This window comes from Molothrus aeneus, chromosome 26 (genome assembly GCF_037042795.1).
Source record: "Molothrus aeneus isolate 106 chromosome 26, BPBGC_Maene_1.0, whole genome shotgun sequence".
NCBI classification, from domain to species: Eukaryota; Metazoa; Chordata; class Aves; order Passeriformes; family Icteridae; genus Molothrus; species Molothrus aeneus.
In genome coordinates this window covers 1,074,128-1,096,044 of record NC_089671.1, presented here as the reverse complement: position 1 = coordinate 1,096,044, position 21,917 = coordinate 1,074,128, and the positions used below count along the sequence as shown (strand labels likewise).

Below are 21,917 nucleotides of genomic sequence, written 5' to 3'. Positions count from 1 at the left end.
CAGCACCTCCTCCAGCCTCCCCCTCCAGTCTGCCCAGTACAGGTGGGAGCTGTTCTGGGTGGGTGTCCACCACTTTGGGATGCACAGACAGTGGCAGAGGTGATGGCCCAAGCTGGAACACCAGCTCTTTTTGTCCCTCCAGCATCAAGTGAAACAATAATTTTGTGCATAAAATGCTGCTTCCAGTCCTCCTCTGGGTGGGATTCAGGTTTTGGATCCTCAGAACAGGAAATCCAGGCAGCCTGTAAAACCTTAAAGCCTCACATCCCGACCTGCCCGGGCTGGGTAAAACAAACAGGGCTCCACAATGTGGTTTGTGCTGCCGACCCTCAGCTTTCTGCTTTCAACCAAAATAATAGTAAAAAGGAACACACACATAGAGGTGTTGCTTCAGGAATTGATTTTCTGAGGGATTGGGGTCGTTCAGAGGCTGTTAGAAGTTTAACTTTTCCTTTTGCTCCAGTTTGAATTGGCCTCCTCAGGGACTGAAACAAAGTGGCTCTTTGCTGGGCTTGATCTCTCTGCTCCTGCAAATACAGTGGGCTGAAAGTAACAGGTTTTGGGTTTTTTCCCTAACACTAATTTAATCCACTGCCTTTTTCACAGGTCTCTGTCCCAACATTCCCAGTCAGGACAGCGCTGGGTTGGGAATAAGGTTTTGGGCACAGTGTGGAGTCAGCAGGGGAGAGCAGCACGTTTTTGTGGGGCCCACAGAACTGGTGGCTTGTTCTCTGCTTAATGACTTGTGGCTTTGCAAACCTACGTGAATTTTTTAAGCAGGCTGTGTTTTTTTTTCTTCCCTGTGCTTTCCCTGACACAAGGAAGTAGTCCAACTTTCCAGCTTTCACTCTGAATTCTGACACTTAGCTCCGAACTTCTTTGAGTGAAACCCCGAGCAGGAGTCTGAATGCCAGCCTGGGTTTTTCAGGGAAACAAAGAGCACTTTCAAGAATTGCTTTCTATTCCGGCTGAGCCAGAGTGTTTCCCTGCAGTGCCTCGGGGCTGCACTCAGGACAGGCTGAGCTCTAAGCCCGGCTGCTCGGGGTGGGACACTGGGGCCCTCACAATGCCTGACCCCAAACCCGGTCACGAGGCTCAGGGAGATGTTTGTCCTGCAGAAATCCCCACAAAGGAGGAAGGGCTTATCTAAAGCATCAGGCCCCGGGTTACTTCTCGAGGGGCTGGCAGCAAGCTGTCCAGCCTTCCCTGAGTGATCCATTGCCTGTCAGGTTTGCATTCCTGCTTGGAGCGAGAACACACCTGCCCGCCCTGCTCAGCACCTCCCCGCCTCCACAGCCCAGCTCTGAGCCCACCCTCTCCTCCCTCCAGGTCTTTGCAAAGGCTCATTTATTCTTTCCCTGGAGCTCTGTCTTTGGTCTCCTCCTTCATTCCTGCACTCCTTTGATCAGGTGCTCCACTCCATCAAAGTCAGCTCCTGAGGAAGGTGGCAGGTGGGGGGAGAATGCCAGCCCTGGGCTCAGCTGTCCTTCCCTTCCTGTCCCTGTCCAAACAGGGTACAGGGACGTTCCCCCTCCTTCCCTACATCAGTTTTAGCTCCTTCAGAGCAGCAAACCTCAGCGCCAGCTTTTACACTTCTCTGGGTTATCTTGGTTCTTGTGCTGCTGAGGACTGGCTGCTTTCATCGGGCCACTTCTGGCACCCAGCAGTGTCCAGTGTGGGGCACGTGGTGACGTGAAAGGCCAGGTTTTTACAGGAGAGGTGCAAACTGAGCCTACGAAATGCTAAAAGCAATGAAGAGGATTTCAGATGGGGGAGGGAAATGGGCAGATGTTTGCTGGCCAGCAAAAGGCTCCTGCTGAGGAACTGGGAAGGATTGGAGCTGCTGCTCAGCTGGGCTGGGCTGGGAGTGCCCTGGTTGGAAGGGTTAGGTTGGAAAGGCAGGTCCCAGAGCAGTTAAAAAGCCCAGAGTCAGGCACACAGTGCTGTGAGTGAAGCAGGGAGAGTGTTCCCTTTCTTGTGGTTTAGCATCTGTTGCTGTAAAGGTCTGCGTCCCGCTGCTCCCCGGGAGCCCCGGTTTGGCAGAGCTGCTGTGGGCCGTGTGGGGGTCTGCGAGCAGAGTGTGGAACTGCCAGCAGGAAGGTGTTGCCTTCCCAGTGTTGACACAAGCTTGTCCGAGAGGCCCCTCCTAGGGAGGCCGGAGTTGCTCTTGTCCCAGTTGGGGAAGAGGAGCTGCCGGAGGTCAGGAAGTGACCCCTGGGCTTGCTCCTGTGCGGGTGGAAAAGAGATTCCCTCTGCCCTTCCCTGGCAGCGCAGGGGCCAGCACATCTTCCCCAGCAGCACATCCAGGAGTACAGCCCTCCCAAAACACAGCATCTCTGAGGAGGGGGCTGGCAGTGACCGGGGCTCTGCATTCCTTCGCCATGACTCCATCCCTCGGAGCGCTCGCTGGTGTCCGGGAGGAGGACGAGGATGGCGTCACGCCACACAAATGCAGCGTGTTTGCTTCCCGTGGCTGCAGGACAGGGCTGAGCTAATGGCTCTGCTCTGCAGAGCTGGATCATTTCTGGGAGGAAGGAGGGCCAGGGGAGCACAACCGGCCGAGGAAGCGGCCGCGTGAACTTCCTCTGCTGGATTCCCGTCCGTGCTCTGAGCGTGGCTCCCAGGAGTTGGCCCTGGCCCTGCTGAGCTGCCCCAGGGCTTCCCACAGCCTCTCCTCATGTCTGTGCTGAGAGGGGCTTCTGCAGAAAAGGCTCTGCTCTCAGTGGGATTGCTGGCTCAGGGGGGATCATTCCCCTGGGACCTTGGCTCAGACGTGCCTTGCAGTGCTGAGCCTCCCCTCGCTGCAGGATCTCTCTGGATGCTCTGGGGATTGGTGGCTCCTCTGCCTGGATTGGTTCCTTGAGCGCTCGAGTCCTTGCAGCCCTCAGTCCCGTTCCTTCAGTTGCCCTGGTGGTCCCCTGAGCACAAACCGCCTGCTTTTCCATGGCATAAGCATCTCCATGGAATTAAGCCAAATCGTGGCCCTCTTTATTCTGGTCTTCAGCTGGGGAGGGGGTAGGTGAGGAGGGGGGAGCTGGGTGAGGGCAGCTCAGGGACAGCCCAGCCTGTCTCTGACTGCCACGTGTGCCCGTACCCACTGCTCCAGGAGCTCGCAGCTGAACTCCAAATGTGCAACAATCAAAGGGGTTTCAATCCGAGGCATTTGAGCCCCTGGTTCCCCACTAAGATAAGAAACAACAAAAATCCTTTTAAAGCATTTAATGTTTTCAGCCGTTTCCTACAGCTCCCTCCTCTCCCACGTTGCTCCTGGTTCCTGTGGCACCAGAATAGATCCTCTTTGTGGAAACGCTCTTCCTCTGCGCTGTTGTTTCTGGAAGGTGCCAGAACAACCTCCCAGGCACAAAATGCATTTGTGCCGGGGCTGTGGATTGTGGGAGGGGAGGAAGTGGAGCAGCTCAGCCCAGGGCAGCAGTGCAGGACCTGCTGACTCGGCGTTTGCCCGGGGCCGGGGGGGTGGATGGCAGGATATCTGCTCTTTGTGCACCCCGGCAAGGCAGGCAGCACATTCTGCTCCTGTTTCCTCTGCAGCAGCTCTAAGGTCTGGCCTCTGCTCCCTGGCCACGCTGCCCCTGATCCAGAGCTGCTCCACGTCCCGCCAGCCTTTTCCTTCCGAAGGCGTCGGGCTGTCTGCGGGGCGTGCTGGGAACGGGCCCTCCGGGGTCCCCTGAGCCCAGCTCTGACCACGCTGCTCCCTCTTGCTGGGTGACCTCCCTCAGTGGGTGAGGAAAGCATCGGCCCCTCCTCCCCCTCTGGAAGTGCCAATGTTTTAATTCCTCCTTCCAATTTCACCTTTCCCCTTGATTTGCAGTTTTCTGTCAGCTTCCAATGGTGAAGTGCTCCCTGTGGCCGTTCTTGGTTTTCCCCACACTGAGAAGCATCTTTTTGTTGTGTTTTTTTTGTGAATTGGGATGTAAATCTGCACAGTGAGGATTGGGAGTCATGGAATCATGCAATGGTTTGGGCTGGGAGGGGCCTTAAAGCTCATCCAGTTCCACCTCCTGCCATGGGCAGGGACACCTTCCACTAGACCAGGTTGTCCAAGTGCCATCCAACACTTCCTATGACTCATGTGGAATTAGATCCTTTTAGATCAATTTGTCATCACATAACAAGCTGTAAAAATTCCTTTGCTGCTCATCACTTTCTCCTTTTTGAGGTAGAGAAATTCCAAGAGCCCTTCCCTCCATGGGATCCCGATTCCACCCTTCTATTTTTACTCTGTTTGATCCTCGCTTTCTGGGAATCAGGGAGTCATTTCTCAGCAGCTTCTTGAGCCCTAGGACCAGGATCTGTGTGTGGACATGTTACCCTTGCTTTCAAAACCAAGGATTTTTAAGCAGCTCTCTGGAATGGTTTGGGGCTGTAACCAGGCCAGGCTCCTCTGTGCTCAGCCAGACCTGATTTCATGGAGTTCTCATGCTGGGAATACCAGGAAATGAGTCTTTGCAGTAGGCCTTGTCTGCTACATGCATTTTCCTATCCCTGGGTCCTGCCCACTCACTTCACTCACTTTTGAGCCCTTCCAAAGCTTTTCCAACAGCTTCCAGCCTCTGAAACAGCTTCCATTCCCATGGCCCTACACCCAGAAATGAACCTCAGCCAGGAGCGACTGGTTTTCCTGTTTCTCTCTGACATTTCTCTTCTCTCCCTAACGCGTGTCACTGTGCTGAGCTTGGAATTCTGTGCAGGGACCGTGGGAATGCTGTGGGGAGCAGTCCCCTTGGATTTCCTGTGCTCACTGTCCCTCTGTCCCTCTGTGCAGATTATCCTGTGGATTGGGCTGGGCATGCTGGTGATCAGCACCTACACCACCCTGTCTGCCACCGAGGACACCCGTGTGAGGACAGAAGCAGTGGGCTTGGAGCACCTGGACAGAGAGGAGAGCAGAATTGACCAGGATTCGGTCAAACTTCCAGGTATGTGCTTGCTGGAGTTGGGTTTCCCAGCCCTGTTCCCAGGTCACCTCTTAAAAAGAAGGAGAAATCTGGTTGTTTTTTTTAAGTGTGGTGGTAGCAGGGTAATTTCCAGGCAGCTCTGTGCATCTTCCCAGCTTCCTGGGGCCTTTTCCCAGGAAAAGCTGCACTTTTGTCTGCTGGAAAATCTGCTGTGACCTCCAGTGGTCCACCGTGGGAGTTGTTCTTTTGGGAAGAGAAGGTTGTGGTACAGGTTTGGGATCCCCTGGAGGGACAGAGCAGTGATCCCAGTTTGGGATGAGCAGAGTACCCACCTGGCCCACGGGACTGTTCTCCCCCCATGCCAGCCCAAGGACCATCCGTCCATCACCCTCGAAGGAAGGGAAATTTATGGGAACTGCCTCTTTTTTTGGTGCCGAGGGTATAAATTTGGCCTCGGCTCCCTCTCTGACAAAGCCTGTGATTATGCCTCAGCTTTGTTTACCGGTTCTTGTTATTTATTATTTGTTTGCTGGGGCTGCTGATGGAATTACGGCCGCTCCTCCCTTTCCCAGCTGCTCCGGAGCGAGGCCGTGGCACGCAGGTGCCGCCTGACCCCGCGCTGCCCCTCGGCCCCGCTGCGTCCTGTTCCTTCGCTGCACTTTTGTTTCCTTCTTCTCCTGTGGGGTTTTTTTTTTTTTTTTTGTTCTTTGGAGGCCTTGAAATATCCTCGCAGAGATTGAGAGCGGAAGGGAGAAAGGGGCTGGCTCTTGTGGAGATTATCCTCCCTCCTGGTTCTTGGCTGGGTTCCTGCCCGGCAGCTTGGAGCGTCTCCCACACCGGTGCTGCTGCCGATAACATTCACTCTGGGGTTGCTCCGTGGTGGAGTTTACTTGTGGTTTACTCGTGGCTTACTCAAGGCCGCGTGTGCCTTCCCGGGCACGCGGATGCCGGCGAACTCCAAGCAAAAGACGCTCCCAATCCCTTAATGGAGCCCTCAGCAGGACCTGGAGGAGGGATGCGATTGAATTCTTCCGTCTTGGTTAATTTTGGAGCAGTAATGGCCAAAGAACAGCTGCTCCTTTCAGGAGGAATCGCTAATGACACGTGTTCTGACTGGGAAAATAAAAAATCCCATAAAACACGGTGTCTGCAGGAGTTTGCTGAATCTTCTCCCCTTCTTGGCGTGAGCTGGGGCGGTGGAGCGGGATGCCAGGCTCTGATCACCCGAGCGATCCCGGGGCCCGCCGGCAGCAGCTCTGAGTGCTGCTGGATTAAATAATCCCACCCGGGAGGAAGGCGGGTTTAGTGCTCCCGGCTCATAAACTTCCCAGGGAGGAGCCCTGCAGTTCCAAGGGAAAGCTCAGCTGTCCCCTGAGGTCCCTTTGCCAATGGGGGCTCCCTCCCCGGGGAGGAGGAAGAGGAGGGAGGAGGGGGACAAGGACCTGCGGGGTGGACGTGGGGCTGCCCCGGGAGAGCCGGCGCTGCCATCCCTTGGATCTGTGCCTCCCTGTGCCTCTGCAGGATGTCGGCTTGACTAGCAATGAGAGGCGTTAAATGGTGCCCTTCATCCCCCGCCGTGGCTCCCCCTCGTCCTCACCCGCCTTGTTTTGCAGAGCAGGAGCTGCCTCCTGGAACGCGCTGCAGCAGCTGCATCCTGTCCTTGCAGGGCCGCAGGATGCGGGCTGGGCCACCCCCGGCACCTGGGTGCCCTCCGGATGGGCCGAATTCCGCACCCGGGGCTGAGCAGGATCCCACAGCTTCACCCTGGGCACCCCTGCTGGCTGCTCAGCCCCTTCCCCAGGGCACAGGGTGCTGCTCCCAGCCCTTTTCCTGGGTGGAGGGTTCTTCCAGACCCCTCCTTCCAGGTACAAGGTGTGTCTGTGCCTCTGGGTCAGAGGGTGCTCAGCCCCTTCCCTGGGCACGGGCTTGCTCCGTGCCCTTTTCCGTGCTGCCCCATCCAAGGCAAACCGCAGGGCCTTTCCCCAGCGCTGCCTTCCCCGTCTGCCTCCCGCCTGTCAGCGTGTGAGAGGAGTTTTATTGGCCTCTTTGATGTTGTGGAGCCCAGAACTGGAGAGACTTTCATTAAAGCCCTGCCCCGTGGGCCCGGGGATTATGAATATTAGAACATTGGCCTTTTATGTGAACACGTATTGACCAGCGGCCTCAGAATCGTGTTTTTCCTAACGACACCCAAGTGCCCATTACAGCCCCAGCCTGTGGTGCTGGAGGTTTTACTGTCAGCAGCTCTTCGGGAAAGGGATAAAACCCCTTCCAGCCCCGTCCTGCCGCGGCTGCGCCTCTGTTAAAAGGTTGCTAAGCTGCCTCTGAAAGCTCAGGAAGGCAATTATCCATTAAAAAAAAAAAAAAAAAAAAGCTAATTAGGCAATTTCTCTCCGTATTTAAAGCACCCTCGAGGGTCTCGGGGGGGATTAAGATTTTGTAATATTTTTCAGCTCCTTACTTGATCGTTGCTGCTTCATCTTCTCCCTGCTGTTGTGCAATGTTGGGTAAAAAAGCCCTGATTCAGGCTCCTTGTGCAAGAGCCCTTTCCCCGGTGTGCTGGGCACCCTGCTCCGGCCATCCCGCTGTCCTGGGACATGGGGTGGGCTCTGTTATTTGAACTGGGGCAAAATTTGGGGTTGTGTTGTGCATCCCTGCACCCTCCATCCCTGTGCTTTGCCCCCCAGCCGCAAGCTGCCCGCGGCAGGCCGGGTCCCTGCCGGCATTCCCCGCCGGAGCAGCCCCGGAGATGTGTGGAACGTGGCTCCTGCATCCTGCAGGAACAGCTTGGCTCCGCCGCGGCTCTCCCTGGTGCTTTGTGCGAGCGAGCTTTTAATAGTGCCTGTGACACAGAAAAGGAACCAGCAGCCTCTGGTAATTTGGGTTGGTTTTTACTGCTGGTGCGTCAGGAGACAACTGTGAACTAATTTCAGGGATGCCATTCCATAACCTTGTGAAATCTGGACCCGTTTCGGGGGGAGGGAGGGCTCCTGGAGGCGCAGCTGGGCCGGGGGCTCCCCAGGGAGGGCCTGGCCCTGCCCTGCTCCTGGTGCTCGGCACATCCCAGGGCAGAGTTTGCCCCCAGCCCTCTGCCCTGCTTGTTGGGCTCAGTTTTCCTTGGCACAGGCTCCTGGATCTTGCTCCATATCATGCAATGAAGGAATTTCAGCAGATCTGGAGCTGCACTGGCACAAGCAGGTCCTGGACCCCATGTCCCTGGTCAGCCCTGGGGTGACACCCTGGAGAGGGAGGTGTGTCCCAGAGCTCCTTGTGCTGTCCTTAAGGCTCCCCCTGGACTGGGGGCGAGCACAGCAGGGCCCATCCCGCTGCCTCTGCCCAGGGCAGGGGCTGTGGAAGCACATTTCAGCTTTGAGAGGCTGGAAAAACGTGTGAGGAGGGATTTAGTGCCTGCCTGGGACCATTGCAACGATCCGAACCAGGAGCAGGGGGAGAAGGGAAGCTTTTAGGTTGCTAATCATGAAATTTTATGGCAGCCTGGAGAGGCTGTTGCCAAACCACAACACACCCAGGCACGCACACACACAAATCAGCTGCAGGACGCCCCGGCTTCCCCTCGTGTGAGCAGAGCTGCCGGAGAGCCGGGGGTCAGAGCGAAGCCTCTCGGTGCTGCCTCACACCCCGGCCTCTCCTTGGAAGCCAAAAAGCTTTTACAGCCTCTCAGGCCTTGCCTCTAATGTCCAAGGCCGCTCATAAAACACGACGAGGCGCAGCGTTACTGGAAGATGCTTCAAAGGGACCTGGAGGGCAAGAAGAGAGGCAGAGCCCCAGCAAAACTCTTCCCTGCAAAGCAGCCGGAGCCCCGGATGGATTTCCAGGCAGCCTGAGAGGTTGTTAATTCACGCCCTGATGATGAACTTAATTTTGTCTCCCGCTGAGCAAATGATGGCTTCGAGGCAGCTTGGCCTTATTGCGGCGTGGAGACTTTTGGGTTTGTGTTTTGTTTGTGTTTTGGGCTTTTCCTGCATTGTTTGCAGAGCGGGGAACGTGCCTCTGCCTGATTTATGATGGAAGCTGCCAGGGACACTCCCGGAGCAGAGCGGGGCCTCCCCCGGCCCCTCGGGCTGCCCTGGGCCCGCGGGGGTTCACCTGCTGCTCTGGGCAGGGGAACTGCTGCATTTAACTCCTCTGCTTCCTGATGGCAAGGAAAGCTTCCCCCGTCTTCCTTCTTATTTCCTCCTCTCTTATTTCCCCCTCCTTTCTTCTTATTTCCCCCTCTTTCCTTTTTATTTCCTTCTTTCCCTTTTTATTTCCTCCTCTCTTCCTTTTTATTTCCCCCTTGTTCCTTTTTATGTCCCCTTGAACATCATCTCACTGCTCGGCTCGTTGCTCCCATCCGCTGTGGGAACAGCCCTGCCTGTGTTGGGGTCCTCTGGATCCTCCGCTCTTCTCCAACCGGAGCCATCTCCCGCCTCCATGAACCAATTAACAAGAAACTTTCCTCCAATAGAGTAAATAATTTCTTGCATTGGGGCCAGGATTGAGCTGGGAACATCCGCAGCCGTGCTGAGCTCCCCTCCCCGGCCTTGGCCTCCCGCTTCCCAGGGCCCCTGGCCAGGGCTGGGCACTGGTTCCTGCAGCCCAGTTTTTCCTGAAAAGGAGGAGTGTCCTGCCCTGACTTGCTGAACCCTGGGAAGTCCCTCAATGGAGAGGGGGACCCTTGGGTACTAGACTCGAGTTTCTCAGAAAATCCGAGTCCTTTTCCCCTCCCACCATCACTCCCCAAGCGAAGGAACGTGGAAAGCCGGCCAGTCCCGCACACGTCCCTCCTCTGGGTGTGGAGCTCGGGCCGGAGTCCGCGTTTCTGGAGAGGCTCAAGGTCCTGCTGGCACAGATCCCTCTGGGCCAGGAGTTTGTACTTAATTTTTTGTGAATTTTTGTTGTTCCCCCCTCCTCCCCAGCTCAGGCAAGGCCCACGCAGCTGAAGTTGTGGCAATCCCTTCTTTCCCATGAGTTCATCTCGTAATAAATCGCACCAGCCCTGCGGAGGGGGAGGAGAAAATGGAAAGATGTTTATAGAATTAATTCCCCAAAGGAAATCACACGGGGGAGGGCGAAGGGGGAAAGGGTTGGGAATTTTTTTTTTGTTACAGAAGATAGATTTTTTTTTTTTAAGAGTTTGTTGGATGGAAAAAAATCTGCAGAACAACTTCACTGCTGGGAAACAATTCTATTTCCTTCTCTGCTGCTCTCCAAAGGAAGAGTTCACTCCCTGTGTGGGTTTTCTGCCATCCTGGGGGTGGAAGGGACCCTTCCCATCCCATGGAATGTGCAAAAGATTCCATGTGCTGGTCATACCAGTGCTGAACACAGTGACTGGTTTGACTGGGATGTGTCTTCCAAAAACATTCGGTCTCTGAGGGCAAGGTGGGGGGAAACTCCCCCTTCTCCCTCAGGAGTTTCCCCTAATTAATGCCTGTTGTGTAATCCCCCTCCTCAAAACTCTTGCGGGAAAAGGAAACCTCCCTACCCCTCCTCTGAGAGACATCTGAAGGGCTGTGGGAACACTCGGGCACTAAAATGGGGGAAAAATCAAAATAAAGGAGGTTTTAAGACGTTTCACAGCAAACAGCAGCGGAGGGGTGGGAGCTGGGCTGGAGCCCAGCTCGGGTTCTGGTGTTGGGAGGTTCGGGGCTGGATTCCAGCTCTGCCTCTTCCAGTGCCGCGGGATTCGGGTCTGGATTCCAGCTCGGTCTCTCCCGGAGCCGAGGGTCTGGGGCAGGAGCCGGGGGGATGCTGACATCTGGTGGCACTGCCTCGCAGCAGCAGCAGCCGGCTCCATCCGTGCTCCATTCCCGGTCCATCCCTTATCCATCTGGCTCCATCCATGCTCCATCCCCTCTCCATCCCTGCTCCATCCCCTCTCCATCCCCCCTCCATCCCTGCTCCATCCCTGCCACTCTTCCCTTCCAGCAGCTCCATAAAAACCCACAACAGGGAAAACAACCAGGGCACTCCAGAACAAAATCTGCCCCAGCCCCACCGTGCTGAGGCTGGAGGGAAATCAGCAGCTGGGCTGGGTGGGTGAAGGGATTGGGACAGACATAGCAATTCCCAGCTCCCACACCTCATCCCTGTCCCCATCCTGTGTTTGCAGAGCAGAACCCGGTGGTGGAGGAGCCCGAGGATGACCGTGATAAACCCAAAGTGCCTGAGGAGAAGGAGGAGATGGAGCAGCCACAGATCAAGGTGCCCGTGCAGGTGCCCAAGAGGGAGGAGGAGAGAGGAAAGGTGGAAGAGAAAGTGCAGCTGGACCGTCCCGATCAAGGTAAAAGTGATCCTGGGAAAGGGAGCTGGACTGGGAGCTGGGGGTGTGTGTATGTTGTGGGACTCTGACACAGAGATCCTGACCTCTCCTTCTTACCCTCCCCTCAGTGCACCTCCGTGGTGCTGTTGGTGGATTGAAGGTGATTTAGTGTTTGATGCTCTGGAGGCTTGTTGGGAATGTGGCCTCCAGATGAGGGAGAGAAGGCAGGGCTGGACAAGGGCAGCATGGAGCTGGGTGTACTGGATGTGCTGGGTGTACTGGGTGTACTGGGAACCTGCTGCCTCTGACCCTGCCTGTCCCCCAGGGATTGCTGTGCCCGTGGGGGAGGCCCATCGCCACGAGCCCCCGGTCCCACACGACGAGGTGGTTGTGGACATGGGGCGGGAGCGGGAGGAATCCAGCGAGAATAAAGCGGCTCCTGGAGGAGCCAAGGACCGTCTGCTGGAGGAGCCAGCCAGGCTGAAGCCCCAGAAGGAGGCACTGGGCCCAAAGCAAGGGAAGGAAGTGGCTGCCGAGAACCAGCAGTGGGGAGGGACTGGTGGGCCTGTCCCAAATCTGGAGAAGGTCCCGGAGGCAGCGCTGCAGCAGGGGGGAAGGCCGCCCTACAAGGAGCTGGAGGCAGGGGAAGCCAAGCTGGAAGGCAAGGCACAGGTGGCCGTGCTGGATGGTGACACTGCCGAGGCTGCTGAGAGGGACAAGTCACAGCTCCAGCTCCCCAGGAAAGCAGAGGAGGCTGCAAAGCCCGTGGAGAAGGAAGCAGACCCTGGTAAGCTCCTTTCACAGCAGCTCAACTGAGCGAGCACTTCTGGGCCTGTAGTGCCCCCGGAGTCGGGACAATTTGGTCATTCCCATCTCCATCCTGGTGCTTCCTTTGAACTCCGCGAGTGGAGCACGTGAGTGAGCACAGCCCCTCCGGCAGCTGCTGCGGGAAGGGAGGAATCTGGTGGCTTTGACAGCTACTGCAAGAGCTGTCAAACAGTTGTTCGCTACCCGCCAAAATGTCAGGTGCCGTGCTGTTCCTGCACGGCTCCCAAATCACCGGGGACACGGAGCCGGGAGATCTTGACAGGGAACACATTGCCAAGTGCCCGTCTAAAAGCCAGTTAGAGCTGTTCTTGCATGTTAATTGGCCGAGGTAGTTAGTGCTGGCTTGCTGCCACCAGGCACGGGATTGTTAAATATTGGGTTTATTACTTCCCTCGCAGCCGGCGCGTTGGATGCGAACGGTGCCGGGACAGCGTGGAGGCGTTTTAGGGAACATCTGCACTGACAGCAAAGCTCTGTGGTCCTTTCCTTTGCAGGTGAGAAGCAGGAGCTGCCCCTCCCAGAGAGAGCAGAACTGCTGGAGAACCAGAACACTGAGGAGAAACAGGAGAAGGCAGGGGGTGAGTGTGTGTCCTCAGGGTGTGTGGGGTGGGTCTGGATCTCCTCAGATCCCTCTCTGTGGGAGGATGGTGTCTTGAGGGCACAGCCCCTGCATCAGGTGGTGCCTGTCCCATCTCTGGCACACCTGGCAGGGCCACTCGGGGACCTGAGTCATGCTGGCACCTGGACCTGGCTGCTCCCTGGTGTTGGAGCCCTGGGAAGAAGGAGACAGGAGTGAGACTGCTCTGGCAGGACAGCGGGAGGGGTGTGGGCAGGGGCACATGGGGACACCTGAACACATCACAGGGAAAAGCTCCTTCCTGCCAAGGCCCCGGCTGCTCTGTCCCTGGGGCATCAGAGCTGGAGCTGCAAAGCCCTTCCTCAGGCTGAGCTCCTCCCTCCAACCTCTGCCTGGCAAGGGGGGCTTGGAGCCTGAGCTTGGACTTGTGTGCAGGTCCCTTATTCTCATCCCATCCTCTTCCAGCTTCCTTCTCACTCTCCTGGCAGGGTTTGTGGAGTCAGATCTTCCTGCCAAGGAGAGCGCTTGCAGCCCATCCAGAGCTGACATGATTTCTGAGGGTCACAGGGGTTTTACTTCCTTTGTCTTTTTCCCCTTTTCCAGAAGCAGGGCCAGCAAAACTGCTGGACCACAACGTGCTGTTGCAGGTGATCAAGGAGCAGCAGGTGCAGCACAAGCAGCTCCTGGACCAGCAGGCAAAGCTGCTGGCAGTGATCGAGGAGCAGCACAAGGAGATCCACCAGCAGCGGCAGGAGGAGGGGGCAGAGGAGAAGCCAAAGCCAGGTAAGGATGTGGCCAGGGAGCAGGAGCCCTCCAGAGGGTGCTCACGGCTCAGAGCAGCTCTAAAATCAAACTGGGAGAGACCTGAGCTCCTTTGGCACGTGACAAAGTCCTCTTGCACGGCCATTTCTGTAGGGATAACCACAGCTCTGCTCTTCCTCCTGAGCTCCTTTGGCACGTGGCAAAGTCCCCTTGCACGGCCATTTCTGTAAGGATAACCACAGCTCTGCTCTTCCTCCCGTGCGGCCTCATCTCGTGTCTCACAGGATGTGGTGGCAGGAGAAGGGAATGTCCTGAGAAATCCTTTTCCATGTGGGTTTTGTCCTGCAGCAGAAGCACAGGCAGAGCCTGCCCTGCCCCTCTCCAGGAGCAGGGAGGACGAGGGCCTCGGAGCCAAGGGAGACACGGCCAGGAAGGAGCAGCTGGGCCAGCAGCCCCCAGATTCCACCAGGCAGCACAGGGACATGGTGGGGGAGCTGGAGGAGGCTGGGCAGAGGCGTGACATTCCTGTGGGTGCTCCCAAGGAGCGGAAGGTGCCGCTGCAAGAGAATGACAGAGCTGTTAAGAATCCCGTGGAGAACCGGGATCCCCTCCACGGGGATGCCCAGCGTGTTCCAGCAGCCAGAAACCACCTGGAGAAAAAGGCCTTGGCGGAGGATTTGGGAGGAGAACGTGAAGCCAAAGCTGGAAGAGATGTCCACCAGAAGAAGAATTTCCTGAAAGCCGTGGAAGCAGCTACAGCTCCCATCCAAAGAGAACAGCCGGGGGCTGCCAAAGTTCAGGGAGTAGCAGGAAAGGGTTTGGAAAGAGACTCAGGAACAGACCTTAAAGCCAAAACTCTGAGTCAGGTGGAGCCCAAGGAGCTGGCAGTGGTGCCGGACTCTTCCAGTAACAGGAATGTGGCAGTGAGGGAGCAGCACCCCCGGGACAGGGAGTGGCAGAGAGGAGCGCAGGCCGAGGGAGCGGGCGGGCGGCAGCGGGACCCGCCCGGCCACGGGCACGGGAAGGAGGAGGATCCCGGGGAGGAGCCGGGGGGCCGGCAGGGCCGGGCGGGTGGGGGTCCCTCCAACGGTGCCCCTCAGGATGCTCCAGCAGAGAAATCTGAGGACGGAGCAGCCGCCCCCAGGGATCCGCAGCAGCCGGAGCGCGACGTCAAACCCAACCGGGAGCTGAAGCTGCAGGGGGGCCTGGACCTGCGGCGCAGGAGACGGGACCTGGACCTGCTGCCTCCCGACCAGGAGGAGGATGAGGAGGAGGACGGGGAGGAGGCTGCAGCAGGAGCAGGGGGGGTCCTGATCGGCCTGAACCCCCTCCCCGACGTGAAGGTGAACGACCTGCGGAGCGCGCTGGAGGCGCGGCTGAGCCAGGTGGCCGAGGGCGCGCAGCACCTGGTGCGCAGCCGCCACATCCAGCAGGTGACACAGGACAGGAGCCCGTGACAGGGCTGTGCCCCTGCTCCGCGGGGAAGGCTCGGCCTCACCGGCCGTGGAGAGATCTGAGCCAGCAGCGCTTTGCTGGATGCAGTGCTCAGATCCACAGGATCTCCTTGGATCCCTGAGCACCACCCTGGGGGCTTCCAGCAGCGCCCCCAGTGTGTGCCTGCGGGTGGCCAAGGAGATGGTGGCACTGGAAGTGACATTCCTGCTGTCCCCTGTCTTCCAGAGCTGCCATGCACCTCGGCTCCCTGCCAGGCCGCTGCTCCAAGGAGCTTTTCCAGCATCTCATTCACATCAAATTGCCTTCTCCAACCATCTCCCAGCTCCTCTCAGAACCAGGAAGGGGCTCCATGGCCCCGGCTGTGCCGAGGGGACCTGGGATCCATCCACACCTCGGGAAGGGCTTTACCCCAGAGAAGCCTTGAGCTGAGGACCAGCAGAGCCAGTGCTCCAGTGCTGGATCGGGAGCAGAGCCTCATTTGTCTGGGCCACAGTGGTGGTTTAGGAACCTCATTTAGTAGAAACGCTGCCTTAACTGGGCACAACTCCTGTTGTGCTGCCTCTCTCCCAGGGATGGGGTTCCTTGGCCACACACTGGGATCACACAGAGCTCTGCCCCCGCTGCCCTCCCTGGTGCTCCTCCTCTCTGTGCTCTCCAGCTCCACTTCCTCTCTCAAAAGTGCATTAAGAAGCTCAACTTCCCCCCGACCCTTCCCAACCCAGCTTGATTCTCCTGCCAGAGGTGAGTGGTTTGGGAGAAAGCATGGCAGGGCCAGGTGGATCCAGGGGCTCCACCTGCCTCTGCCTGTGTTCCCTGTGCTCTTCCCAGCCTCCCCCCGCCCTGTTCTGCATCCAGACAGGTCCCTGCTCCACCTCTGGGAATTTGTTTGGTGAGTGAAGAAGGGAGGAGCTTCCCCAAGAGCTCTCTGTTGTTTCAGGCTCCCAGTGATTCATCCCTTGGGTTTTTTTGGGTTTTGTGTTTTTACATCCCGACCTGCGAATGTACAGAATTCAGTCCCAAAGCTCTCCCTAGACTGGCTGAGAATTCCCAGCCTGGAGCCCTCAGACCTCATCACTGTGGTGGCTTTTATATCCCGACCTCCAAATGTCCTTGGCGACCTCGAGTCTGTGTCCAGTGGGACCCTGCAGAGCTGGGACGGGGTGGGACTGTCCCTGCCTGGTGCTCCCGGGTGTCACAGCCCAGAGTGACAGGGAAGCCACCTGGGGAGTCCTTTGGGAAGACCCCCCGGAACACTGTGGCCTTAAACCCCCAAACCCAACGAGCTTCTCCATTAACGCTGTCGTCAAGCACAAGCAGCACGGCCGGGAGGCGGGGACGGGCTCTGGAGCTCCAGGGCTGCCCCGGGGCCAGGGATCCGGGCTGTGGCACATCCAGCCTTCCTGCGATGCCAGGGAGCCGGGTCGGCTCCTTGTGCCCTGTGCTGCTGGCTCCGGCCCCGCGGGGGCACAGCCGCCTGTTTGTTCTCTGTGTGAACAGAAGGGACCAAAGATGCTCCTGACATTCCTGCTCCTGGGAATGCCGTGGGCACCCCGAGCTGGGCTGGAGCTGCCCTATCCCGCCGGGATCGGCTCCCCCGGGGAGGGTGGGACGCTGGCACGGAGAGCCCGGAGTGCGGGCTGAGCCCATCAATAAAATAAGCTGAAGCATTCTGATCTGAATTCTTCTTTTAATAAATAAAAATAGATCTGTGACCTTCACCCAAGCCCGGGACTGCCCCTCCTCCGGGCCGGAGAGCGGGAGGGCAGCTCCGGGACCGGGGGCGGCTCCGTCATTTGAGGACAAACCGGTGGTTTGAGGGTCTCATTCCCCACGAGCGGCTCCAGGGTCACTTGGGCGTCGCCTTTGCCTGCAAAGAGCCGCGGTCAGGACGGGCCGAGACCGCCGCCCTCCGCCAGCACCGGGGACGGGGACGGGGACCAGGACAGGGCCGTACCGCGCGGGCGAAGCACTCCCGCAGCGCCTGGAACTCCTCCAAGCACGCGTCCCGCCGCAGCTCCGCCGGTCCCGCCGCCGCCGCCGCCACGCACCGCCCGTAGGCCGCGGCCTGCGGGAATCACACGGGACGGGAGCGGGGGCCACCGAGACCGCCGGGCCCGGAGCCACCCCCGTGTGCCCCCACCGGCCCCGGAGCCGCTCCCCGTGCCCGGCCCCGGAGCCGCCCCCGGTGCGCCCCCACCCGCCCCACCTGGTCCCCGCAGGCCGCCAGCGCCGCCGGGAAACGCCGCAGCCGCGCCCGCGCCCGCAGCCACACTCCGCGCCCCGACATCGCCTCACCGCACGGGCACGGGCGCCGCCATGCCCGGGCGGCCGCGATTGGCCGCCGGCCCCGCTCGTCACACACCGCGCTCTCCTTTGTTTGGTCAGTCGGCGCGGGCAGCTCTGATTGGTGGAAATGCCGGTTGTTTACTTCCCGCCTCCTTCAGGCGTCAACATCATGAGGTTCTTCCGCCTAGAGCCCCGCCCTATCTCACCGATGATTGGTTGAGCGGCAGAGCTTTGCCCTCTCATTGGTGAAAAGCAACTTCCGGGAGGCGGTTCCCTGACGCCGCCGAGGGACCGGGCAGGGCCGGTGCCGGCAGTGTCATGGCGGCGCCGCTGCGGGACCGGCTGAGTTTCCTGAGCCGGGTACGGACCGGGGCTTTTGGGGGTGCGGGGGGGATGCCGGGGCGTGACGTCGCTGCTCAACCGCCACGTCATCGCTGCACACCCCCCCACTCGCTTCTGCAGCGGCCTCACTCCGCCCTGACCGGGCCGGGCCCGCCCCGGGGCCTCGGTCCAGTGCCCAGCACCGGGGAACGGGGCGAGTCCGCCTCCTCTCACGCCGCCCCTCCTCCTCTAGCTGCCGGTGTTGCTGCGGGGCACGGCCGATGACGATACCCCGTGCCCCGGGTACCTGTTCGAAGAGATCGCCAGTATCCTTCGGGGAGCCGGGGGTCACCGGGCTGGGGGGATCCCGGGACAGGGAGGGAATCCCGGGGCAGGGGGAGCTCCCCGGGGCTGCTCCAGGCCGTGGTGGGCTTTGGAGGCCTGCGGGGCTGGCTGAGGGCAGCCGTGGGGCTGTGGGCCCTGGCTGGGACCCTGTGAGGGGCTGAATTCCTGGCACTCGGGGGCTGCTGCTGCCCTCCGGTCCCGGCTGGATCCATAACCCGTCCCTAGAGATCTCCCACGAGTCCCCCGGGAGCAGCCAGTGCCTGCTGGAGCATCTGCTCACACGGCTGCAGAGCAGCTCCTGCCACGTCAAGTTGAAGGTGGGTCCGTGCTGGGGACACTGGGGGTGGTGGGATGGACCCCCCCTGCTCAAGGGAGGGCAGCTGTGACTTGTCCTTGTCCCCTGAGGCAGGTGCTGAAGATCCTGCTGCACACCTGCTCGCAGGGCTCGCCTCAGTTTGTGCTGCAGCTGAAGAGGAACGCCAGCTTCATCCGGGAGGCTGCGGGTAATGGCCTGGGGGGACAGAGCAGAGCAGCAATGGGGAGCTGAGACCCAGAAGGGCTCCTGCTGTGCCAGGAGCAGGGTCCTACCTCACCTGGGAGCGTTCCCCACCCTCCCCTCTGTGTGTCTGCAGTGTTCTCCGGGCCCCCAGACCCCCTCCACGGCAACAGCTTGAACCAGAAGGTGCGGGCGGCCGCACAGGTGGGTGCTGCAGGGACAGGGCAGCTCCCTGCTTGGGAACCCTGGGGTTCCCAGCACTGCCAGCACTCCTCTCTCTCTCTCTCTCTCTCTCTCTCTCTCTGTGTCTCCCAATCCCACAGGACCTGGCCAGCATTCTGTTCTCGGATGCCCCACTGCCACAGCCCCTGGCTCTGCCCACCCGGCCCCCAGCCCCTGCTGGTGAGCACAGCCCCCCGGGCCAGGCCCTCGCTCAGGGGGACAGGGACACAGCAGGAGAGGGGAGCTCTGAGTGCCTGTGCCCCCCCTGACATTCCCTGTGCCTCCCCAGGGATGGGCTCCAGCCCCAGCCCCTGTGGCTCCCTGCAGGGATTCGGCTTCAGCAGTGACAAGAGCGGCTCTGGTGAGTCCTGGCCGGGCCCTCACTGAGTCCTTTCCTGCTGGGAACTGGGGTAGGGCCATGAGGGTCACTCTGTGTTCTCTGAGCTCCCAGAGTTCCCTCACGCCCCTTTCCCAGGCTGGAGCTGGGTGCTGGGGTGATCCCATGGGGCTGGGCTCCCCCAGCATCCCAGCCTCTGCAGCTTCCACAGGAGAGGCCCTGCTGAGCAGCCTCCAGCGGGCAGCCGAGGCTGTGGCCCAGGCCGTGCTCCCGGCTCCGGGGGGACCCCGGCGACCCCATGGGGACCTCCCCGAGGACACCTACGAGCCCGTCCGAGCTCCATCCCCTGCCAGCAGCCCGGCCCCGCCGCCCCCGACCCCTCCTGCACCGCGTGCGTCCCGAGGTGGGTCCTGTGGGGGAGTCTGGGGGGTCCCCAGCTGTTCTGGGGGGTTTGGGGACCCCAGCTGAGCAGCGCTGTCCCTGCAGTGAGCCACCAGCCGGGGCAGGCCGGGGGTGGCTGGGAGGAGGCAGAGAGCGGGCACAGCTCCCGGGAATCCTCGCAGAGCCACGAGCGCAGCCGCGCCTCCGACTCGGGCAGCAAATCCGGCAGCGACAGCCGCTCCGGGGCCAGCCGGGAGCTGAGCCATGGGGCTGACAGGTGAGAGGGGCGGGGGGCTGCCCTGCCCTGGGGCTGTCCCAGCTGCATCCCCAGGGACCCTCCCCTCCTTTTCCACAGCCCTGATCCAGAGTGCCCCGGCCCTGCTGGCTGTGTTCAGCCTGGGGTGTTTGTCCTGCCAGCTGTGGGTGGGCAGAGCTGCTCGGGGTGGGGGTCCCTGTGTGCCAGGGACTGTGCAGGGACCCCAGGAGGAGCAGGCAGGTGGCCCCTGTCCTCATGAGCTGTGTCTCCAGCAGGGTGGATGCTGACAGCCCAGGTGACTGCCGGAGGGAGCTGAGCCTGGTGTCGGGACTGACGCGCGGGGCCAGGGTCTTCCTCACCAGGGAGGAAGCTCAGCACTTCCTCAAGGAGTAAGTGGCAGAGGCGGGTGCTCCCTGGGGCTGGGGGGACTTCAGCTCCCTTCCCTGGCTGCCCAGGCCTGGACTCTGGGTTGGGAAGGGGCTGCAGGTGACTGTGGCCCCCATCCCTGGGCAGGTGTGGGCTCCTGAACTGTGAGGTGGTGCTGGAGCTGCTGGGCCGGGCACTGGAAGATCCCAGTGACAGCGTCCGCATGGTGAGCACAGGGGGCTCCCCTGGGAGGGCTTGGGGGGGTGTCTGGGGGCCTGCCAGGCTCAGCTCCCCTTCCCCACAGAGGTCCATGTGTGCCATCTCTGCCCTCGGCTGCTCCGACCTCCTCTCCCCAGAGCAGATCTTTGCTGTGACCCAGCAGCGCCTGCAGCACCTCAGCCAAGGCAGCCCTGGGCCTGTGGCCAACCGAGCAACAAAGGTGACTCTGGGGACATCCCTGTGCCCAGTCCCTTGGGTGGGAGCTCCTGGCACAGGTCTGACAGCCCTTGGGGACACACAGCCCTTGGGAATGGCTCTGTGTATGTGCCAGAGGGGGTTTGGCTGCCTTTCCCAGGGCTGGGTGATGGTCCCTCTGCTCTCCAGGAGGGGACAGAGGGACAGTCCCTGTGGCTGGGAGAAGGTGCCAGGCTGATCCCTTTTGCTGATGCTGCTCTCACTGTGCCCACCCCTGTCCCAGATGCTGCGACAGTTCGAGGCCCTGTGCCGGGCCCAGCCCTCCCCGAGGGCCCCACGCCCACCCTCAGCCCCCTCAGCCGGGGACCTGCTCATGGACATCCCAGCCGTGGCTTCTGAGAGCTTCCTGACCCCCCTGAGCCCGGCCCCGAGCCCTGTGCCCCCTGCAGCCCCCGCTGAGGAGCCAGGGCTGGCATCAGAGCCCCCCGGGGCCGTGGTGCCAGCCTGTCCCTGCCAGCAGGATGGGGGCAGCAGGCTGGCAGGGGACACGGCGGCCCCCAGCCTGTCCCTGTTCGCTGGCATGGAGCTGGTGGCCCGTCCCAGCACGGTGCTCCGGCCACACTCGCCACCAGTGGAGCCAGGGACGCCATCCCGGCCCCAGGACGGGGACACGGACCAGGGGAAGGACACGGACAGCACCCTGCAGCCATCAGCCTTTGCCTTCCTCAACATGTAGCTGCTGTGGGGCCCCGGGGGCTGCGGGGGCTCTGCCCCCCTCCCTGCGGGGCCTGCGCTGTCCTGGTGCCTCGGGGGACATGGGCTGAGATGGCCACAGGGCTTCCATCAGGTGACAAGGTGACAATGTCCCTCGTGGTGTTCCGGGACAGGCAGAGGGGCAAGGCCCCTCGGAGCTGGACAGGGGTGTGGGACACGCTGGCACTGAGCTGGGGGTGCTTTGGGGACCCCAGCATGGCCACGGGTGCGCTTGGATGGTCCCCAGCTGCAGGCTGGGCTCTGTGGGGGTGAGGTGGGGGCAGGTGCTATCCCCATGGGGCCGGGACCCACCAATAAACCACACTCGGGCCTGGGAACGTGTGACTTCTTCCTGCGCCACTGACAGAGCCTGGCCCGTGGCTCCTCCTGGTCCTTGGCTCCTCCTGGCCCCCAGCCCCACATTTTCCTACAGCCCCATGGCCCCCCAACATCCCCACAGCTTCCCCCTGCTGCTCTGCTCTCCCCCATGCTTACAGCCCCCCTAGCAGCCCCATAGTTCCCCCCCTTCCTCCCCTAATAGCCCCACTTTTTACCATGGCCCCCAATAATCCCATGAGCTCCCCTGCCCCATAGTATCCCCCCCCAGCCTGGCATTGGAGCCATATTTTATGCGTTCATTTTCTTTTTATCTTGATATTTAAATTTTTTTATTAAATAATTAAGCCATATATCCCTACATTATCCAAATCGCTTATCATAGATACACTTTCAATTAACCTTCCTCTGCATTTCTTAGTATCAATAACAATAACCCGCCCCCCATTATAGCGCTATGACTCCCCCATATTCCTCACAGCGCCCCTGTAGCCCCAGTCCCTCTCTCAGGTCCCCAGAATCCTCATTTTCCCCCCAAAAACCCCATGGGGGCCCCGCCCACGTGGGTTAAGCCCTGCCCCTTTCCCCGCCCTCAAAGCCG

The 21,917-nt window shown here is 60.1% G+C and overlaps 3 protein-coding genes across 5 annotated transcripts in view; 2 read left to right on the top strand and 1 right to left on the bottom strand.

The window, feature by feature from the left end:
• The window catches only part of SLC38A10 (solute carrier family 38 member 10), a 29,906-nt gene extending 13,430 nt beyond the window's left edge, over positions 1 to 16,476 (top strand). For both annotated transcript variants that reach the window (XM_066565997.1, XM_066565998.1), the window contains exons 11-16: positions 4,784 to 4,937; positions 11,032 to 11,202; positions 11,507 to 11,968; positions 12,504 to 12,587; positions 13,190 to 13,369; positions 13,697 to 16,476. In XM_066565997.1, the coding sequence (XP_066422094.1) occupies positions 4,784 to 4,937; positions 11,032 to 11,202; positions 11,507 to 11,968; positions 12,504 to 12,587; positions 13,190 to 13,369; positions 13,697 to 14,805 (2,160 nt within the window). In that variant the 3' untranslated portion in view covers positions 14,806 to 16,476. The remainder of the gene's footprint in view (positions 1 to 4,783; positions 4,938 to 11,031; positions 11,203 to 11,506; positions 11,969 to 12,503; positions 12,588 to 13,189; positions 13,370 to 13,696) is intronic.
• On the bottom strand, positions 16,471 to 17,117 carry NDUFAF8 (NADH:ubiquinone oxidoreductase complex assembly factor 8). The gene is made up of 3 exons (XM_066565999.1): positions 17,010 to 17,117; positions 16,758 to 16,868; positions 16,471 to 16,670 (listed from the first exon to the last, which is right to left on the bottom strand). The coding sequence occupies exons 1-3, from the start codon at positions 17,088 to 17,090 to the stop codon at positions 16,650 to 16,652; spliced, it is 213 nt and encodes a 70-aa protein (XP_066422096.1). The 5' UTR covers positions 17,091 to 17,117; the 3' UTR covers positions 16,471 to 16,649.
• A 243-nt stretch (positions 17,118 to 17,360) lies between these two features.
• TEPSIN (TEPSIN adaptor related protein complex 4 accessory protein) lies at positions 17,361 to 21,318 on the top strand. Of its 2 annotated transcripts, none has more exons than XM_066565827.1 (13): positions 17,361 to 17,449; positions 17,664 to 17,736; positions 17,981 to 18,072; positions 18,165 to 18,258; positions 18,388 to 18,455; positions 18,575 to 18,653; positions 18,763 to 18,834; positions 19,013 to 19,213; positions 19,297 to 19,468; positions 19,723 to 19,836; positions 19,961 to 20,039; positions 20,118 to 20,252; positions 20,511 to 21,318. In XM_066565827.1, the coding sequence occupies exons 1-13, from the start codon at positions 17,408 to 17,410 to the stop codon at positions 20,961 to 20,963; spliced, it is 1,674 nt and encodes a 557-aa protein (XP_066421924.1). In that variant the 5' UTR covers positions 17,361 to 17,407; the 3' UTR covers positions 20,964 to 21,318. The 2 variants fall into 2 exon arrangements, with proteins under 2 accessions (XP_066421924.1, XP_066421923.1); XM_066565826.1 differs by having other exon boundaries at positions 19,720 to 19,836.
• The last annotated feature ends 599 nt before the right edge of the window (positions 21,319 to 21,917 follow it).

Coding starts and splice junctions, on each gene's coding strand:
- NDUFAF8 (XM_066565999.1), bottom strand. CDS start 17,090: ATGTCGGGGCGCGGAGTGTGGCTGCGGGCGCGGGCGCGGCTGCGGCGT. Junction 16,869..17,009: donor TGGCGGCCTGCGGGGACCAG/GTGGGGCGGGTG, acceptor TGATTCCCGCAG/GCCGCGGCCTACGGGCGGTG. Junction 16,671..16,757: donor GGGAGTGCTTCGCCCGCGCG/GTACGGCCCTGT, acceptor GGCTCTTTGCAG/GCAAAGGCGACGCCCAAGTG.
- TEPSIN (XM_066565826.1), top strand. CDS start 17,408: ATGGCGGCGCCGCTGCGGGACCGGCTGAGTTTCCTGAGCCGG. Junction 18,259..18,387: donor CTTCATCCGGGAGGCTGCGG/GTAATGGCCTGG, acceptor GTGTGTCTGCAG/TGTTCTCCGGGCCCCCAGAC. Junction 18,456..18,574: donor AGGTGCGGGCGGCCGCACAG/GTGGGTGCTGCA, acceptor CCAATCCCACAG/GACCTGGCCAGCATTCTGTT.